Here is a 19834-nt window from a genome sequence, read left to right on the forward strand (position 1 = left end):
CATCAGCTTTGCAGCCAAGGAGTTCAGCTGATTCATAATCAGGAAGGTGTCTAATTCTGATAAAGGAGAAAGAAACACAGTGCGACTGCGGATTATATGGCCACAATTACATTTTTCTCTTTAAATAAACTCTCCTCGACTTATTTACGAGTATATTTTCAAATAATAATTAAAATACTTACGTCTGCCTGACAGAGGCTGATTTTTTTCTGTCCGCACTTTATAGCTAATTAGTCTTGTTTGTTGCAGTATTTGTCTCGGATTGAATAGTTTAAAGCTATTATACGGTTGTAGAAAGTGATGTTATTATTTCATCGTTAAGTCATTGTTAAACCATCTTCAACACGGTGGCCAGTTTTACTCTGATGTATCGAGCCTGTGCGTACAATGAAGTACAATGCTGTGCGTAAAAGTGAGGCATAGTCATTAGGAGATCTCTTGGCCGTACGTGACCTTCCTCGCCATGTCCAGTGTTTTCGTTTTTGATTAGAGTAGTATGTAATGAACAAACACACTCTAGCCTGCAACCTTATATTCCATGTTTAGAGAAAAGTTCTTCACAAATAGGCGCGCGCGCACACACACACACCCTCCCATCTGCTATCCAATCCTCACACTGGGATAGCGTTGACGGGGGTCAAGAGGAAAAATAGCATCATATATATACGCCCAAACGGTGATGTCTTGCTCCGAGTTCCCTCCACTTTGTGAAACACTCCTTGTGTGTCTCCCCAACCGGGAATTGTCTGTGCTTCAGGGCCAAAGTAGTTATACTCTTAGTTGAAATGGCACCCAAGAAGGACGCTAAGGCTCCCGCCAAGAAGGCAGAACCTGCACCCGCACCTGCACCAGCACCAGCACCCGAACCAGCGCCAGCTCCTGCTCCTGCCGCTGTCGACCTGTCCGCGGTCAAGGTACATTGACCGTGAAGGCATAATGTCATTTGTTGTTGGGAGGGAGATGATGGGATGCAGGCTTCTCAGGAGGAACTGGGCTTTGCCTTTTCCATTCAGAGCTGCATGGCAGACTTCGACTAACAAATGAGTTTCCCTAAACAGAAAGATTCTTGGGGGGCAAGCTTTGTTATTTGTATGTCATACTTTTGAAAACAGCTGAACAACTAACTTATTTTATTACAAGAGTAATTTTACTTAGAGTAGGGACACAGACATAATTGAATGAGCATCTTTAAGATGATGCACCATTCATTGAGAGAGTGATTGTGGCTTTAGGTTTAGAGTTCCACACTCCAAAGATATGCAGAGGGCTGGGGAGTGTGAACAGAACCATGGATAGCTCACCATGGCCTAGACCACACCCAGATCTTTCCAGATTGGACTATCAGAGCAGTTATTCATGCCTGATGGCAATGCACATTGACACCAAATGTGGACATCTTAATGTAGCTAAAGATGGACCTCCCACAGATCAGGTGCCATCAACATCACATGAAGCTAACTTAAGCTAAGAGACAAGATTGATGGTTGTCTCATTGTGGTTGTTATTGTGGAGACTGGATTGAAAATGTCTGGCTCTGTTGGTTGTCTGAATTGAAAATAAAATGTCTGTGCTGCTGATGTCATGTCAGCTCAAAACTTCTGCTTTTTGTATATTTGATACTGACATGGCTGCTTTGTGTTGGCTCATAGATAGAATTCAGCGCAGACCAGATTGAAGGTATGTAAACTTCTTTGCACCTTTGCAGTCATATGACATGACATACACTCCACAAAACTCACATTTCTTTTATCTACCTCCTGGCCTGATTTCTGACAAATTTATCACTATCTGAAATTACTATTCCCTGAGTTTGGATAGCTTATAAATGAACAATAGCTCAATGCAAACTTGCAACAGACACAGCAACAGGTGTTAAAGTGCTCATGACAGGTGGTCACCTCAGTCATTTTTCTGTTTTGACATTCCACAAGAATATCAAATGCCATGTGAAATCTGATAGTAGCTACATGAGGAACTCATTTCAATGGGTTTTCAGTTTTATGTAGGCTTTAAAAATGTCACAGAAAAAGTAGGTTTTCAGCAGTTCAGATCAAATCTGAATGTTACATCACAAAAGTTGTAAGAAATAAGAGTTTTATGGCTGATTGGATTGATCATTGTATGAAAGACTAAATGTGTACACAGCAAGTTCTTGCACGTGTTGCCTATGCAAGAGTTAGCAAGAAATACAGTTAATAAAGCAATTTGAGCTTCCACTGGTAAACATCTTCACCTTGTAAAACTAATTATCACCTGCAATCATGAAAAATAAAACAAGTGCAGTAAATTAGCTAAAGTAAGGTTAAAAGTCATTAAGATTATGTCCCGCACAAAGGCTGAAGAGGGCTAATTTAGTGACAAAGGAGTCTGATTTCATAAATGCATTCAGGAGTCTCTGTTTCCTGATATTAGCTTCAGCTCATGTGCTGTCTGTACATTAGTGAAATCAAACCATGTGCTTTGAGGCAACAACCAAAGAAGCAGTTTCATGCAGTGACTTAGGAAGGAGGAATAATGAAGTGACAGAGTGGTGTTTGACAGAAAGAAACACCTGTGTGCTGTTGGTTCCTTTTGGCCATCATGTGACCAGACCTGTAGTCTGCACGGTGGATGCTTGTTACACCGCCGTCAGCATTCCCTACTATTACTCAGCTCACCCACAGAGGGCCTTGCCTTTAAAAGGAGGGGCTCATATTCTCAGCTATGTTTATCAATTCCAAGGTGGTCTTTTAAAAGAGACCACAGCCCCGCTATGAGAGAAGGAGACAGCTGAGACATAAATAGTTTTTTTGGGGGGGGGTGATGGAACTCAGCAGGAGTCAGTCCATTCAGCCAATAATACCATAACCTTTGAGATGTCTTGCACTTGTTTTGCATTATCAGTTTGCCTCCATCTGCTGGCAGCTTGGCAACAGCTAGGGCTAAACCCCTGAATTCATTCCATAGTGAAATGCACTTTACTTAAAATACATAATTTCAAGAAGAAAACATTACTTGTGGATACAAATACAATTTCTGTCCCCTTTTCCTATACATATATGTAAAATAGAAATAACAGACATAAGGTGAATGTTATGAATATTCTATAAATGGCAATTCATTCATTCTTTTATTTGCTTCATCCTATTCATGTCACGAACATATGGAGATAAAATGGTCACGGTTAAACAGTTTGATTGTATTCCCTCTTTGAATATAATAGAAAGTTCAAGATGAGAGTTCAGTTTAGTATGTACGGTTTAGTCATGATAAACCTGAACACTTCTGTCACACACACACATACAAACCATTTGATGACAATGAAAGTACTGGTTTGTAGAGGTGGTAATATCCTCTTTTCCTGCCTTTTGACAGACTACAGGGAGGCTTTCGGTCTGTTTGACAGGGTGGGTGACAACAAGGTGGCTTACAACCAGATCGCAGACATCATGCGCGCTCTTGGACAGAACCCCACCAACAAGGAGGTGAGCAAGCTGCTGGGAAACCCCACTGCTGATGGTAAGTGAAGCATTCAGTAGCCCTTAAATCTCTCACTGAATGGGTTGATTATTTGTGTGGTAATGTTGTTGCTTTAGATGGCTGATCAAACATAAAATTCTGTTTGTTGAGCTATGAGATATATACAAATTTGATTATTTCATGCAAAATATTTCGAAAGTGCCATTACAATTAAGTAAGTCTCACTGGTCTGGAAAAGCATGGTACTACCTATAGTTCTGTCATTGACAATAAACAGGATGAAAGAAATTATTTGTGTATATTTCTTTATATCAGTAAAGTACGACATGCTGTTTACCAGTCATTGGTTGTTGAACATTGTTGTAATGATCTATAATTCACAGAGCTGATTTATCTGAGGTAATGTTTAGACTGGGTGTAACAACCAGTAATGCATGCCTCTGTTTTCAGTAGGTTTTGCTGTTATTATGGCACAGGGCACTAGAGTCACACAGTCACACAGTGGAGCTTTGGAACAGATTCACACACCCATCCACAGCCAGCTGAGCAGCTTGGACATGAATGAGATTTTAAATATTTGACCTATAGAGGGCACTGCAGGATTGCCTTTTCTTTGGTCTGTCATGGCTCTATTTGTCTATTATCTAATATATATATATGTGTGTGTGTGTGCGTGTATATATCTCTAGATTACTATATAGTTTACAATAATTTCTTTCTGTTTTCACACAGACATGGCCAACAAGAGAGTAGAATTCGAGGCCTTCCTGCCCATGCTCCAGACCATCATCAACAGCCCGAACAAGGCACAATTTGAGGACTATGTTGAGGGTCTGCGTGTCTTTGACAAGGAGGGTAACGGCACAGTAATGGGTGCTGAGCTGCGTATTGTCCTGTCAACACTGGGTGAGTTGAGGCCAAAGCTCAACTGTTGCATGTGTTTACATTTTTTTTAATTCTTTTTTCCCCCTGATTATTCTGTTGTTGTAAATATCTGACACCTTTTACCTCCTCCCACAGGAGAGAAGATGAATGAGAGCGAGATTGACGCTCTCATGGCAGGACAGGAGGATGAGAACGGATGTGTCAACTATGAGGGTGAGCAGCAAATAAAACTAATAATAATGATAACAAATTAAATAGGTTTTAGCCTATTATGCAAGAACTGACACAAATATGACAATTATTTTTTCACTTATAAGATACATTTAGTCAATAACATGACAAGAATTTACAAAAATTGTTTTGTCATCTGCTAGTAGGGGTTATGCAATAACATCACTTGGTAAGGATTAGAGACCAAATCTGCAAAGTCAGGGCTAAAAATATATTCTATTTTCAAAACAAAAGTTACTTTCTTTGATGTCATATTTGTAATTAACATGTGATTACTCTCACAGTTATTTGGCCTGCATTAGCGAATGACCCATAAGGTTGTATTTGGCAGGAGGAAAGTCTTTAAAATAGGGACTGAAAGTCAAAATAAGTTGGCTTTTGTTCCTTGGATCAGTAACTCCAGTGAGTCCATCATCTAAAAAAAAAAAAGCAATAAGAAAAAAAAAATCATAGGAAGGCCCTTGGAATACACGTTTAAGCTTTAAAAATGTTGGCGTTGTATTTTGACTGAGATTAGCCTTTACAGTAGGTTGTATAGACACACACACGCATAGATATATATGGGTCAACATCATGCTGCATTAAGTTAGACATAGAGTTAGTGATTAATACCCTGGATACACTAAACTCCTCTCCACTTTGCAACCTTGAAAATGTTTTCTGAGAAAAAAAGTTAAATCATTTTCCTAAAGGATTTGTACATAAACTGATTTTTATTTTGTAACAGTAAGAATCACTCCCTGCCCGCCATAAAATAGAATGTAGATTGAAAGTAGTTTCATACTAACTTCATTTTTAACGCCAACTATGTTTTTGTCTAGTTTCTCATTCCAATATAGTTATATTTTAATTATTTTTACAATGGATTTAAATCTCTTGTGCTCTTTAACAGACACCATATTTGGTCAGTCTCCTCCCTCACTCACTCATTATTCCTCTCTTCTGTTCTTTCTGTCTGCTGCCCTGGTCTTCATATGCAGCCTTTGTCAAGCACATCATGTCTGTGTAAGGACCCTGCCACCGCGGTGGTGAACATCCAATAAGTGCAGACCCCATGGTGTCGCGACATCCACTCGCTGTTTCTTGCACCATCTGTGGAAGCAGGGGGAATAATGGACTATGAGATGTCATTTCCTGAATCCTTCTTTTATTTTGTCCTACACTTTTTTCTTTCCTTTGTCTGAATGGTGCTCCCCCCTTTCCCTTTCCCTTTCTCTCTCCCTCCTCTTGCTTCTCGGGGAGCTGTATCAAATTGCCACGAGGTGCTTCTTTCCTCATCTTCATCCAAGTCCCCCTGTCTCATGGGTTTTTTGCTGTCACAGAGGAACATTGATGGAGAAGGAGGTGGAATTATGATGACTGTCCCTTCCCACTTGCTGTTTGACTGGCTGTCTATTTTCCAGTGAAGTGACTGGTTTGGCCCAGGACTGGCCATCAAAATGAATCCGCCCCTAACTCAACCCATCCCCGAGTCTTAAGTTATTGCATCCTCTGCCATTTCACAATAAACTTTTCACACTCCCATTTTACTCCTGTTTTTTGACTCTATTTATACTGGCATTTAAGTCATGAGTTCATTTGAATGTATGGTTAAAACAGCTTGTCATGTTGGAAAATGCACTTATAGTCCCTTTCTAACTTATCTGAACAGTGTTTAGCATAACTAAATACATGATTTGTATTTTCTCTGATTTTCTGTGTTAAACAAAAGACAAACCATGAGCTTTGGATCTGCTGGAGGACAGATTCTGTAATCTTTGGAAAGGATTTGGTCAAGCTGAGCTAACAGGGTACTGGGTTGAGCTGAATATTTCAAGTAGAGCAAATTTCCAAATCTAAGCAAGAGCATTAACAGATATATTTTTTATTCATGTAAATCTGTTTCCTTGTTTGGTCATCTATAAACAAACCAAAACCAAGTCCAGTCTCACTTTTTGTTGTTTTTATTGTCATTATTTCTTATATTTGGTGTCATATCAACAAGAGAAAAACTGCATACATCTACTTGACCTTTTAAATACATTTACAGTTGCTGTAGGGTGGAGCAGTAGGCAGGGAAGGGGCACATAGAGATGGGGAATGCAGAAAAAACACAGAAGCAAACAAACAGTTGCAGTTGGGGACAGTAATTAGGCAGGAGGGAGGTCATACCACAAACAGAGTCTGAAAAAGAAACTATTTCACCCAAACACTTTGTCTTAACAGATATAACAGCTGCTGACTACGCTCTCTGAGTCAGCTTTCCTCATTGAATATTTTTTTTAAATGATTAATTATTTTTTCCAATTTCTTCATCCCACACCTTGCATCAAAACACCCAGATACAGTAGCGGCCTCCGTAAAACGGCACAGGATCTGAACCAAATGCGCACAGACGCATATTTCAGAGTAGCGGCATCTTCTGCTAAGTATCAGGTCTCAAGTTGTAGCATCTTCTCCTGTGGCTCAGACAACAGTCAGTCCTGACGAGTGCAACTTCAGCCTGTATTAGCAGTGATATGTATGTACTGTTCATTCATTTTTGTACTCAGCTCCAAGGACAAGACACCTTTAGAGGTTTCCTTTTAGGATAGAAGGTTTATGGAATGAGCTCCAGTGTTTAATATTCTGATCTATAAACAGGCTTTTATACTGAACTGCTGAGCAGGTACACATGGGTGATGCTCATCAGCAGGACTGACATTCTTTCTACTGCAACACCGATTCAGCTCTCTGATATCATCACCAAGCATTGCACTGTAAACAACTATTAACTACAAAACATGAACTTGTTTAATCTTTATCCAATGAATGCGGAAATAACTTACTAAAATCCTGTTTTTAAAATACAAAATAGCCTCTTTTGATGTTTGAATCCATACATGCTTGTCATAACATGACTTGGTTCTTGCATAAATGCAATTTTACAGTTAAGATTTTATAGCCATATTGTCACTTCCTTTTAAAATGTTTTGAGGACATGTAGATGGCAAAAAACTGTATTTTATACATGTTTATATATCTATATATTAGTTAAATATATTATATACTGGATGACAATGACGACTCGCAGTAAGGATGCTTGTTTTGTTAGGGATCTGGCGTCCATGCACGTTTACTGAGCAAGAACAATACGTGCGGCATGGTGTACTGGTCACATTATTGTTACTTAAAGTAGAAAAAAGGCTTTAGCTTCTTTAAAACACAGATCCAAGATCAATAAAGCCAATGTTAAGTGGATATACCACTTAATCCAGGACCATTGGTCAAACTACTCTATGCAAGATCATTCAAAAGAAGGAGATCCACAAAATGAATCAGGAAAAAGAACATGTTTGGGATTAAAATAGACAGCAAACAGGATAAAGAGGACCAAAGTACAGTAGCTCCTAACTCAAGTCTCTACTTAAAGTTGAGTGATGGATCTAGACATAAAGATGTTGAGAGGCTATGGTTTAGCTGAGCAGAAGTGGTAACCACTCTGCCTCAAGGTGTCAGAATAGGAATATTGAGAGGGTGCAAATGAGGGCATCTGAGGGTTTAAGAGCGGCAATCCAGAGATCCAGTGTTCACAAGCCCTGCTTGGCCAGAGCTGCAGTGACATCCTCAGCCAAGGTTGCTAACTGTGGTGACTCCATCATATTGAGACTGCCGGAGGATGATAGCTGGCTTTCCCGGTGGCGGTGGGGAGACACTGAGCCGGACAGACCAGGTGACTGGACGATGATCTCGGCTCCATGGTCCACCCGGGCCTTCGCATGGTCACGAAATGTCAGCCTGTGGCTCTCAATCTGTTTGAGGAAAAAGGAATTGAGATGATCTGCATCCTTTTCACCTCAAAGACTTTGAATGATATGTTAAGCTGACAAAAAAAAAAAACCCTTTGAGATGAGTAATTCTAAAAACAGAAGTAGAAGGGAGCTTTTCTCAACAGCATCTGTACCTTTGCTGGCACGGAGGAAAAAACTTGCCTTCCTCTATAAGTGATGGACTAGGAGCATGGCACTGACACTCACCATGATGTGGCCTCCACCAGGAATGTGATGAGTATTATCCAGGGAACCCACCTTGGCTTGGGCTTTGTCTTTGAAGCCCAACTTCACACTCTCTATACGCACGTTACCGCCCCCTGAAAGAAGCAGAGGAGGAGTAAAAACTAGGCAGCTAAAATTGAGGCCTGCACAACGCATTCATTTTTAGTGTTCCAATTTTATGCAACGGTTAAGAAAAATCCTGAACACTTCAACACAACCCATCGCCAACTGTGTACACAAAACTCACACAATGCTGGTGTCAATTTACCAAAAGTTAGGCTGGAGTTTATAAGAAAGGGGATTTCACACTCTAAAAGCATCTTTTGGTTAACAGTGCTGGTATACCTGCATTTTTTCAGTCAAAATGAAAATGAATGACCAAAAGGCCCTCAATGAATAATGTTGAAACATCCTGTAAATATGACACAATGACACCAGCAGGTGGCGCTGCAAAGATGTGAAGCAATTGCTGAAGGACCATGAGGGATGGTTAGACTGGTTTAGTTTAAAATCTCAAAGCAAAATCATGGGTATGTTCTGAAAGACTCATGCGTAAACTGACTTGCTGACATTGAATGATTTTAATGATGTACATTGTTTCTTAAAGTAATGATTTAAAAAAACACTTTAGATAAATATATTAAAACAAAAACTACAGCGACGTTAAATAATCGAGATTAAGCTTTTAATTACACAGACTTAGATTTGACATCGGAGACTCAGTCTAACTAATACGATGGAAGTGATTGGAATGCATTATTAAATGTTCTTAGTAAGACTATTCACACTCTCTGCAGCTACACCTCCATAAACTATATGCCTCTTAGTCTCATGCCTCTCACCCATGCTCTTTCTGACTGATCAAATTCCGATGGCAGAACTGCAGATACAATTTAATAAAACACTGTTAAGTGATTTGAATGAAAAACACAAAACTGAATGTATAATCCTCTCAAGGTGTGATCCAATCCAATTCATCAACATCCTGTTCCTCACTCACACACTCAAGGTTGAACAACACAAAATGCTGCAATGTTGCCAGAAACCAAAAACACCTCCTTCAGTCGGCCGCCTGCGGACAGATCTATCGAGCTGTCAGTCCAAATGCAGTTCATGGCTCGATTCCACTGTTGTTGTTCTTTCAGCTCTCCAGGATGCTGAAGAGTGCAGCAACTTTATCCGATTGACTGGTTATTTCAGCCCCTCACATAAAACTGCAAAAACATTTATTATTTTTGTTCAAAAGATCACACATTCAGTGTCTTACAGCAAACAATGTCTAGGACAACTTCTTGGCCCCCGCCACAACTTACTCACTAGCATTATATCATCTGGAAAATTACATTCTATCTGCTAATATATTAAATCTTTTTGAAGAATTTTAGAATTTCATAAATTGAGATTTTACAGGCAAAGTCACTGTTTTTTAAATCATATCATAACTTCCTCAACAATGAGCCTTTTTCTGATTGATGGATTGGATCCTCCAAAATCCAAACTAAAGTGTTTATGTTACTGGGTTTGGTCTACTGTACATGAATATAAATTTTAATTTTAAGTTAGACGATTTGTAAACATTTCACCAAAAAAAAATGTGCTACAACAGTAAGACATTAACTGCCACAATGTAAGTAATTAACTGCAAAAATGTCATACATATCTATTCAATTTTACAGTCCATATGTTTGAAATCCATCGTATAATTATTTCAGGCAACAAGTCTATTCAGTAGAATCCACACAAACTAAAATTTCCAGTTAAACTCCAATAATCTGTAGGGTTCTGGTTTGATTTGATTTTTCTTTTGGCAGCTTGTTGTCTAATTACACTCAATGTCTATGGTTTTCTGCTTTTCCCAGGAAAGAACAGAAGAAGATGGTTCAAGCTACGTTTGTGCTTTTTTAGCCCCATATGTACTCACACCTTGTGGCTGTCAAGTGCAACCACAGTCTAAACTCAGCAAGTCGTGAAATATAGATACCTTGCCAAAGTGCATTGAAGCAGTGCAGGACAGAGTGCAGGAGACCCCTGCATGAAGTTACACTGCATCACAGCAGATTGGCATAGCAAACCCTCTGCTAACAAGCATTCTCATTCCTTCACTGCCACTCCAAATGTTGGCCTCCCTGTAAGGAACTCCATACCTGGCCGATGATGAATGTTGTCTAGAGAACCGCACTTGGAGGTCACGTGGCTCAAGTCAATTTTCTTGTTCTGTATTTGCACCTGTAAGAAGCAAAATTGGGAAATATATGAGATAAGAGCTCACAGTTCCAAAGTTAGGTTCCAACTAACATCAGATTCTGCTCACACCAAGTAATCCCAATTGTTGCCCACACTTTTCTGAGTTAAATGAAGGAGTATATTCCATCAGGTCTGCAGTTTACCTGTAAGTGTAGCTTTTGCTTGATGACAATGATTGGCATCAGCTGGGAATGACAGGTTGTAATTTTCGATATAGTGAAATCTAATTATTTATCAGAAAAGCTGCGACTGTTACACAGCAGTCCTTAGTTCTGCTTTGAAGCTATGTCACTACAGTATGACTTGAAAATGTTCGCAATGTTGGAAATGTCCAAAAAATTAGCCAGATACAGCATGACTGTGAGAAATGTAAGCTAATAAAACAGGAATAGTTAAAAGCACAGGTAAAAGTGGCCAAAGACAGAGGAAGAGAGCAGGGATATGGAGTATACATGGAGTGAACTGATGAGACTACAACTACAGCAGAGCTATAAGGCTTTAAACGTAGCACAGCAAACGAGGAAAAAGACACCACTTCCTGAGATGAATCACAAGGACACGACTGAGGTCACCGGTTTAGTTGCAGTCTCTACACGATCCATTGCTCTATATATTCTGCTCTCTTAAAGGACCTCCGTGATGAACATATCAGGGAAAGTGAGACAACAATGAATGACGATGACTGTGAATCACATGAAAAATATAACACAAGGAGCACAAAACTATAACGTGCACCTGCGCAACCACATGGGTGGTCATGTTGGTTTGCAAAGTTGTGAATAATGGACAACACAGCCATGCATGCTTAACACTGCTAAATGTATGCAGCATATGGCAAGAGATGAGATGTGCTTCATGTCACTGTTGCTAAATATCAAGCTGCAGATTGTCACATCTCTCCAGCAAACACATATTTATGAAGTCTAATAACCCTGCCACTGTTGTTGGTGTTTTTAATTGAAATGATTTGCATTGACATTTATTTTTTTGTTTATGAATATTTAGAAAAATAAAACAGTCAGGTGTTTAATATAAAGGCAACAATCATGACAATACATTTTTAGCATCCAGTTTAGGCCTATATTTTAATATATAATGACACGATCCTACCCATTAGTGATCTTAGATAATATCGAACACTGTATGTTTGGATGACTCAAAGGGGAACTGATTGTTTGGATGATAAACTGCTGTGGAGCAGTTTACATTATCAGGTGTTTGCTGTAATGAGCTGCCATAGCTGTCAGCTGTAGTGCATGACATTATGTTACTGACTCTAAAATTGGGTTTCGCAAATGTTTTTACTTTTTGGAAATCAGTTCACCATCTACTAGATTTACCGTTTACAGTAATTTTGACAATTGATGCCAAAACTTTCACCATTGTTAAAAAAAAAAAAAGAAGCATATCCAAGATGAGTGATAATACAAAACTCAGAATTATAATATAATCCACAGCGCCAGTGATGCAACAACCGGAAATGTCTTGTTTCTTGTTGCACCTCTATGACACCTCTTGAATTTTATATGAAAAGTCATTTTACGTTTTAGTGCACAAGCTGTTGGCCCTGCTTGTTTAAGGGTTGTTTGAATACAGCTGTTGCCTATGTAGCCTGGTATTCAGATTCAAAATCTGAGATTTTAGCTTTATCAGATAAAAAGAGATATGGTGTGAACAGTCTGAGGGAAGTGCTATGAGGCAAAGACACAACTTTTAATTGTCTTATTATAATTAGGGGTGTGCAATGGTGTACTGTTAATGTGCATAACGCATATCAGAAACTGCACATGGAGCACACGCTGTACCAGCTGTCTTCAGATGGATGTGGTTAGAATTAATCAAGTACTTTATGAGTGCCAAGAGATTCACTAGAAAAAACATTACATTACGGCACATTACGGTACACTCATACAAGCATACATGACTAAAAGATGTTCTTTCTTGAAGTATTAAAGTGTGTGCCTCCAGCACAAAAGGTAAATGTTACAGAACATGTGGCTGTGGCTAACGAGCTGCTGACCTGCTCTTAGGTGGCAGGGAGTATCTTTGCAAAATGCTCTTAATTGTGATACCAAAATTATATTGCACTGTTTGTAACCAGAGGAAATCTATGTGCCTCTCCTCCCACTGTGGCAAACTGTGAGTCACAGAGCTATCACAGAGGCACAGCGTCTACTTTTACATGATAAAGCACTGCACCCCATAAAAACATAGTCTTTTCATACTATTTTCAAGTGCTGGAGGAGAAGACAGTCAATCTTTATTATCAAAACTTGCTGGACACAAACCACATTTGGACAATGACATGTTGATGAAGAGCAGCGAGATGAAGACAACCTGCGCTGCTGAGAGAACAGCTAACTAAACAATAAACTGGAAAACTGTAGAGAAAGGTGGAAAAGGAAGAGATAACACTGACAAAAACACAACACAACATGTAAATAGCACTGACAATAACACTTAGACAATGGGCTTGCAGGACGAGACTCACGTTTCCACCTCCTGCCGAGTAGCCCCGCCTGTCCAAGGAACCACACCTAGACTGAACATGGCTATAGTCCAGTTTAACACTGGAGATGAAAACCTGCAGGAGCGAGGTGAGGAATGAGGTGGGATTCGGGCTCTAAAGCAAGTTTCCTAAACAGTTTGTTCTTAAAGTCAGAGTGTGTATTTATATCCCTGCATGTCTTGGCACAACTCCACTGCCACTTCATTAATCTGGCTAAATGCACAACATCTCATGGCTTCTCAGAGGACTGCCTTAATTCTGCAAACTCTAGGAACATAGCATGAAAATAACATTTCACATTTCTTTGAAAACTGGATTCTTGAACAAATCACTCAGCTCTCTGACCACAACCAAAGCCAGTTAGTGTGCCTGTCATACCTATAAAGAAATGTAAGTAATGCCTGAACAATGTTTCAGTTATTTTGTTTTCATATGGATTTTAAGCCCATATCATAAACATGAAACATTCAGGAAATCTTGACTTCACACAGTGGAACAACAGGAGGCAACTCCTCCAGAAAAGCCTAAAAATACAAGCATATGCATAGTACAGGCAGTTCAGACTTGAGACCATAATGACAGGGTGTGAGGATGCTAAAATATGAGTGCTGTGATGATGAATGACTCTCTGAAGCTGCAAGAAGAAAAAGCAGGAGTGAGATGTAGACACAGCAGAGTTGGTACTGTACATTCACAATTAAAATATTTACATTTCATTTAGTAGCACAATGAAAGCAATGGAGACTATGCCAGAGGGTAATAAGACATATAGTAGTAACATACTGTACATATCTCACACTGTTTGTTCTCAAGGAGAGGAGAGAACAGGAGAGACAAACAGGTATGTTTTTTTCTGACCAATACAATGCTTTCAAATGACACCCCATACAAGAATGAGCTATCTAACAAGTCTTTAAACGGAATACCTGGTTTTGGAACAAAACTATAAGTTAGAATTAAAAACTAAGCCAACCAATGTTTAATTATGAACGAGGGAGTTTGTTTGTGTGTGTCTTCTCTTCACCTTTCTTGATCTACTTAAATCTACTTAAAATTTGGCAAGAAGATCCACAAAAGTTCAAATGATTTCAGTGTCATCAGGTCTGAGAAAACAATTCAACGATTGACTTCTTAAAGGTTGAACTATCACAAGCTGGACTTACGTAGCAACTGTAGCCAAGAATATCAAAGCTGATGACGTTGCAGAATTAGAGAGGATTTCAGAATTAGAAATTATCTTAACTGCTTCAGGAAGAAATCTTTGTATGTGCTCAAGTTCTCACTGACATCAGAAGCAAACACATTTAAGAGAACATGAAAATACCAACACTGCCACTGCTGCTAAGTTAACAATCCAATAAGTAGTGTGTATAAAGAAGGAACCTCAAGATGTTTTCCATGCTCCTTTAACCATGAATTCTGCTTAGAAAGAAACAAAGGAGGTGTTCAGTTTTGCATGTTTGAGCCCCAATCAGACCCAGACTCGGGTAAAGACTCAGACAAAAGGGCTCCGTTGTGCACTAAAAATGCCCATTAGTAGACATTTAGACAGTGTAACTGCAGCTAGTATATTTACATGCTTTAAGCTTTTTTGTTAGTGTAAACAGCATGCTTTTTCAGCTCATAACTGGCAGTCAGGAAGAGGTTTCAAGTTTCAGGTTTCTTTTGCAAGTAATGGACTGTTTTTTTCATAACAACTCTAACTTGCTGGGTGTATGGCTATAGAGGACTACACAGACACCTCCCTGCTCAGAGGAGGTATGTGGAAATAATAAGAAAAGAAATTTCAGGCAATATTGAGGACATTAGCATGTAAAAATCAGCTGAGAACCACACAGTGTAACAGTTAATTATTGAATGAATAATGACAAAAGATAGAAAACTAGAAAATCTATTAATCTTCACAGAATTTAAACAATAAAAATAAGGTTTGCACCTACACTTTCTTTATACAACACACCTAACAAGAAACCATCCTAAAATTGTGGGTGCACATAGTTTTTTTTACCCTTGCTTGAAGCTAGAAAAACCTTAAAGTTAATTGCTTTGTGAAACCCAGGCTTTCAAGTCATAAATGAAAGAAACACAAATATTAATAATAGAATTCAGAGACACTTCTAGGGTAAAGGATGGAAAGTAACTTTGAATTAAACCAAGGTCACTACGAGTCTGTAAGATTAAAAAAAAAGGCTAAACCTTGTGAAAACACTGGGTTAAATAAGATACAATAGGAACCATAGAAAATATGATGTAAAGAATCATATAAGGAAATTATTTCTACTGTAATAAGTTCCAAGGAAGTAGGACAAGCCACGGTTGTCAGATGGAGCTGATAGGTATTACACTGACTAGCACCTGGAAATCTTTAAATTGCAGATGACGATCACATGATTCCATTGGTCTCTCTAGCTACCTCTGTAACTGAGGCCATCTTTGCGCCCAGCAGCTGAGTTATTTAAAGCTCGATGGAGCTGCTTTGACTGCAGGTAGCTGGGTGAAATCAGAAGCTAACACACCAGTTGCTATGGCATCGGCTGCTATGGGTTATTGCAGAGCTATAAAGTATATTGTTAACCTAACTTTAAAAGTGATTCATGGCATCCTTTAAGGGAGAGGAATAAGACTATGAATTGAGTAAAAAAGTTATGGGTAAGGATTAAACTTCAAACAAAACATAGGGTGCAGTTATAAAGTACAAACTATCACAACACTACACTAATCAAAATATACAAGAGGAATTCTATGGATGCGCGTACTACCTAGACAGAAATGTAACCACCTATCTCCTCAGGCGAGGAGAGTGATGACATACAGTAACGATACATACACTGGATCCACGGGGAGAGTGCTTCAGAGTATCCTTGGAGCTGCATTTTGACAGTGTCATGTAACTGAAGTCCAGCTTCATGTTTAAAATATGAATCTGGGAAAATACAGAGACATTATGAACTGCTTATATAGAAAATTTGAGTGGGTGCTTACAATATACTGAAATATATCTCCTTAAGACAAGAATATATTAATGACTAGTGTTGGCTGCTAAAAATGTCTGAAAATGAGGATACTTTCAGATCTTAACTGTTATGAAAGAAGTACATTTTAAAGAACCGGCGTGCCCGAGAGATTTTGGGCCTTTTCTCTGTTACTTTCCTTTTTCACATTTACATCTAAATAAATGTATCATTTAAGTAAAGCTATTCCGTTTGCACTGTAGGAAAATGGAAAAAAAGGTCATTCTTCTATTGAACTGTACAGAACTTTAGAGCACATTTTCTATAAATTTGTACTTTTTTAACTTGCTGAACATTTTTCCAGTGCCACTGCCTTAATTAACAGTGTGGTGATATACCAGCAGGTCCTGGGTCCAGGTCACACTGTGTACTGCCGACAGACAAAGAGTGACGGAGATGAAGCGGAGCACTGACTTCCAGATCAAAGAGCCCCTGTGCTTGGCCTCGGCTGGTGTGTTTTGGTCGTTGTGTTTCTATGAGGACAATCAATGTACAGGTCAGCAGGTGTGTGTGGAGGTGAGCGATGGACTGAGGGAGGCTCACTACAGGAGGTGCTTACAGCAGCACTATCTGGACCTTGGAGCTGCAGAGGACTAATAAAGTTCAGGAGGGAGTAAATTGCTGTGATGTCACTAGTGTTAATTATACTTGCTGTGTAACTATGTAGTGATAATTGTGTGAAAAATAACAGAGTGGTAACACCCATGTGCAAATTACCACAAATGATCAATTCTGTTTGCTGATATTTCAGAGGGAACAATGAAAAGCTTCCCTGTAGATATGCTTTTGTGGTTATTAACATAAAAAAGACAATGTAAACTCAACTTTTCCAACAATTACAATTGAAATAATCACTGTGGGGTTAAAAGAATCCTCTGTATATATATTCCGCTCTTGAAAGAGCAGGGTTGTCTGGTAGCAACAGTAAGAGGCAAAATCAGGAATAAATGTGAATATGAACATTATAAATATAAACCAAATAAAAACATTAATTTTTACTGTATTACAGTGAAATGTCACAACTCTGCTGTACTTCTATTTTGGATATATAAACCACCGTCAGTAATCATTGATTTGTCTCTGAAGAGCGTTTCTTAAATCCACCTATAAAGACACAAATAGTAACACTTAAGTCAAGCGTTTGTCTAGACACTTCTGAGTGAATCACCTTAAACATACATATATCTCCTGACGTCTTCATTCCATCATCTGAGCACAAAGCTACGGCCTCGAGGAAGCGGATAAATATTAATATTGTTTCAGACAGCTTGTGGACCAATAGAGGTTTGGGAATCAGGCCAATCACCCTGCTTCGATGGACAGTCACCCCTAAGTTTAGACAAAAGCTGCCATCACCACTTTATGTCAGACAGAAGGCACCCAGTGCCAGTAAGGAGTGACTCACACACATACACAAACACGCACTGGAGTTGCCGTTAAAGATGGTGAGGGTGCTCTAGACACCAACACCAAGAACAAACACAGCATTATAAAGATTATGCTCGTGCATAATTATAAACGTAATTCAACATGGTTGCCAATAAGATAAGACAGATACGATAGTCCTTTATTAGTCCCACAGTGAGGTAATTCACAGTGTTACAGCAGCAAGGTCGTTAAGATAGAAAAAATAAGTCAATTTATAAAAGTAGCAACAGTTACTTTTACGGCGGAGTTGTTTTTTAACGACATCGGTGGCATAAAAGAAATGCAACCAACAAGTTATCAGACAAGCTGTGAGGAGGGATGGCAATCAATTTTTTTAAAATGCTGCTTCATTTGTTTGAAACGATGAAGCTGATATAATGAAGCTAATATATTCCAGATATAATGAGATTTTTAGTATCTTTCAGTATTTCCACCTCTACATGCACAAGGCTACAGTTAAATTCCCCCCATTTTTTGAGAGATTGTGTACGTGATGTACATGCTTGCACTGATTTAAAATATTAATCTAGGAAAAAAAACAAAACAACAACTTGTGACCAATCATTAACCATCAGGCCTCATTAGGTCAGTTTCTCCAGCAGATGACAGGATGGCACTTGATGAAACATGATCTCCCCCCATTTTTGTGGCTGACTGCACAGAGAAGCTCAGAGACCTGGCAAGTCATAAAAATGCCAGCCCAAAGCTTGGATTCCTAATCAGGTCATCAGTGAGGGCTTGAAAGAGCTGATGGCTACAGACATGCTGCTGTTTTCATCACTATGCTTTTGTATTTCAGACTCAAGCCAGAACAAGATATTTGTCAAACTGCAGGGTATACACTCCCAGACACCCTGCTAATGCAGATTTTATGCAGCGGAAGAAAACACGATTAGAAATGCTGATTTATGTTGGCTGAATTGCTGTCCTCACTTAACAGGGCCAGGAGGGAAACTTCAGGAACAGACATTGCTCTTAGCTCTTACAACCACTGAGATGTCAAAATCATGTCACTTTTCTGTTTAATGAAGTCTGGGGATTCTGAACACAACTTTTCTGGGACAGAGCAACCACAAAATCTACCAGAACATCTCAATTCTTACTTGAAAAGAACTTGAGGGATTATGTGGAAATATTTCTGAAAAAGACCTCATCTTGTTTTTTATCTTCAGGATCGTTAAAAATGATCAAGATATTGTGACACAATTGGAGGACTAAGCAGCACTGATGGTTGCTCTGTCTGAATGATGATTCAGGCTTTTTTCAGCAATCATTGACTGTGAGGCAGAAAATCTATATCAGGCTCAAGGAAAAAGAGCTCTGATAAAAAACTGCTTGTGCATTGAATTTATGCAGCAAGGTCCACTTACTTGGCACCTTACAAATCCGATATTTGCTGTACTTTTAGCTGTGCGTTGCTTGACAAATTCCTGAGAAACATAACTCTTCTCCTGCTACAAACCTTGTTGTCTTCAATATCAAATCATTTCACCTTGGTCCACATCATGACTCTAAGAGCAGAAAGCCAGCACATTGTGTGAGATCACACTGGTTGCCTGCACCGCTGGTTCAAACAGGGCCAGGAGATGTAGCAAACCATACTGACTGGAAAAATAAACACTGAGCTGAATGCATCTAACACTGATTATCTTTAAACTTAGAGCCAGCCTTAAAGCCAGACTAGCTTTGTAAGAAATTAACATATTTTTCTTTTTTGTTCCTTAACTCAAGCGTTCTTGCTGTGATGGATCAGCAGGATGAATGGCAAACTAATTGGCAAAGGGACCTAAACTAAAAACCAAAAAAGCCATTTCGCATAGAAGCATGAAAGAGAGAGAGGGGCTCTATAAACTAAATATGACAGGCCAAAAGAAAAAGAGAGCAGATTTTAGGAAAAATGCACTTTACATTGAGACATAGAGAAATAGTTTTTCTCTTGCAACAAAAACTTTCTCTGTTTCTCCGGCACTGAGTGATTATAGTTTATTTGTATGCAGACAATCTTTGGATGATACATAGTTTTCTTTTTACGCATTTCCTGTATGACCAAAATT

At 39.0% G+C, this 19834-nt stretch overlaps 2 protein-coding genes across 10 annotated transcripts in view; one reads left to right on the plus strand and one right to left on the minus strand.

The window, feature by feature from the left end:
* The first annotated feature begins 680 nt into the window (after positions 1-680).
* On the plus strand, positions 681-6104 carry myl1 (myosin, light chain 1, alkali; skeletal, fast). Its single transcript, XM_072397232.1, has 6 exons — positions 681-914; positions 1650-1677; positions 3355-3498; positions 4192-4365; positions 4480-4557; positions 5556-6104. The coding sequence occupies exons 1-6, from the start codon at positions 786-788 to the stop codon at positions 5582-5584; spliced, it is 582 nt and encodes a 193-aa protein (XP_072253333.1). The 5' UTR covers positions 681-785; the 3' UTR covers positions 5585-6104.
* Positions 6105-6507: 403 nt separating this feature from the next.
* map2 (microtubule-associated protein 2) overlaps positions 6508-19834 on the minus strand; it is a 98448-nt gene continuing 85121 nt past the window's right edge. For 7 of the 9 annotated variants that reach the window (XM_072397225.1, XM_072397224.1, XM_072397231.1 and 4 more), the window contains 4 exons: positions 13324-13416; positions 10733-10814; positions 8571-8683; positions 6508-8345 (listed from right to left, as the gene is read on the minus strand). In XM_072397225.1, coding sequence (XP_072253326.1) covers positions 8124-8345; positions 8571-8683; positions 10733-10814; positions 13324-13416 — 510 coding nt within the window. In that variant the 3' untranslated portion in view covers positions 6508-8123. The remainder of the gene's footprint in view (positions 8346-8570; positions 8684-10732; positions 10815-13323; positions 13417-19834) is intronic. The other 2 variants (XM_072397226.1, XM_072397227.1) reach the window with 2 other exon arrangements.

Source organism: Leuresthes tenuis, unplaced genomic scaffold, assembly GCF_036924035.1.
Source record: "Leuresthes tenuis unplaced genomic scaffold, fLeuTen1.0.hap1 SCAF_12, whole genome shotgun sequence".
In the NCBI taxonomy this organism is placed as follows: domain Eukaryota; kingdom Metazoa; phylum Chordata; class Actinopteri; order Atheriniformes; family Atherinopsidae; genus Leuresthes; species Leuresthes tenuis.

What these genes read in the sequence shown, in the direction of transcription:
- myl1 (XM_072397232.1), top strand. Translation starts at nt 786, where the DNA reads ATGGCACCCAAGAAGGACGCTAAGGCTCCCGCCAAGAAGGCAGAACCT. An exon ending in TATTGTCCTGTCAACACTGG is followed by an intron (nt 4,366 to 4,479) that starts GTGAGTTGAGGC and finishes CTCCTCCCACAG; the next exon opens with GAGAGAAGATGAATGAGAGC. An exon ending in CGGATGTGTCAACTATGAGG is followed by an intron (nt 4,558 to 5,555) that starts GTGAGCAGCAAA and finishes CTTCATATGCAG; the next exon opens with CCTTTGTCAAGCACATCATG.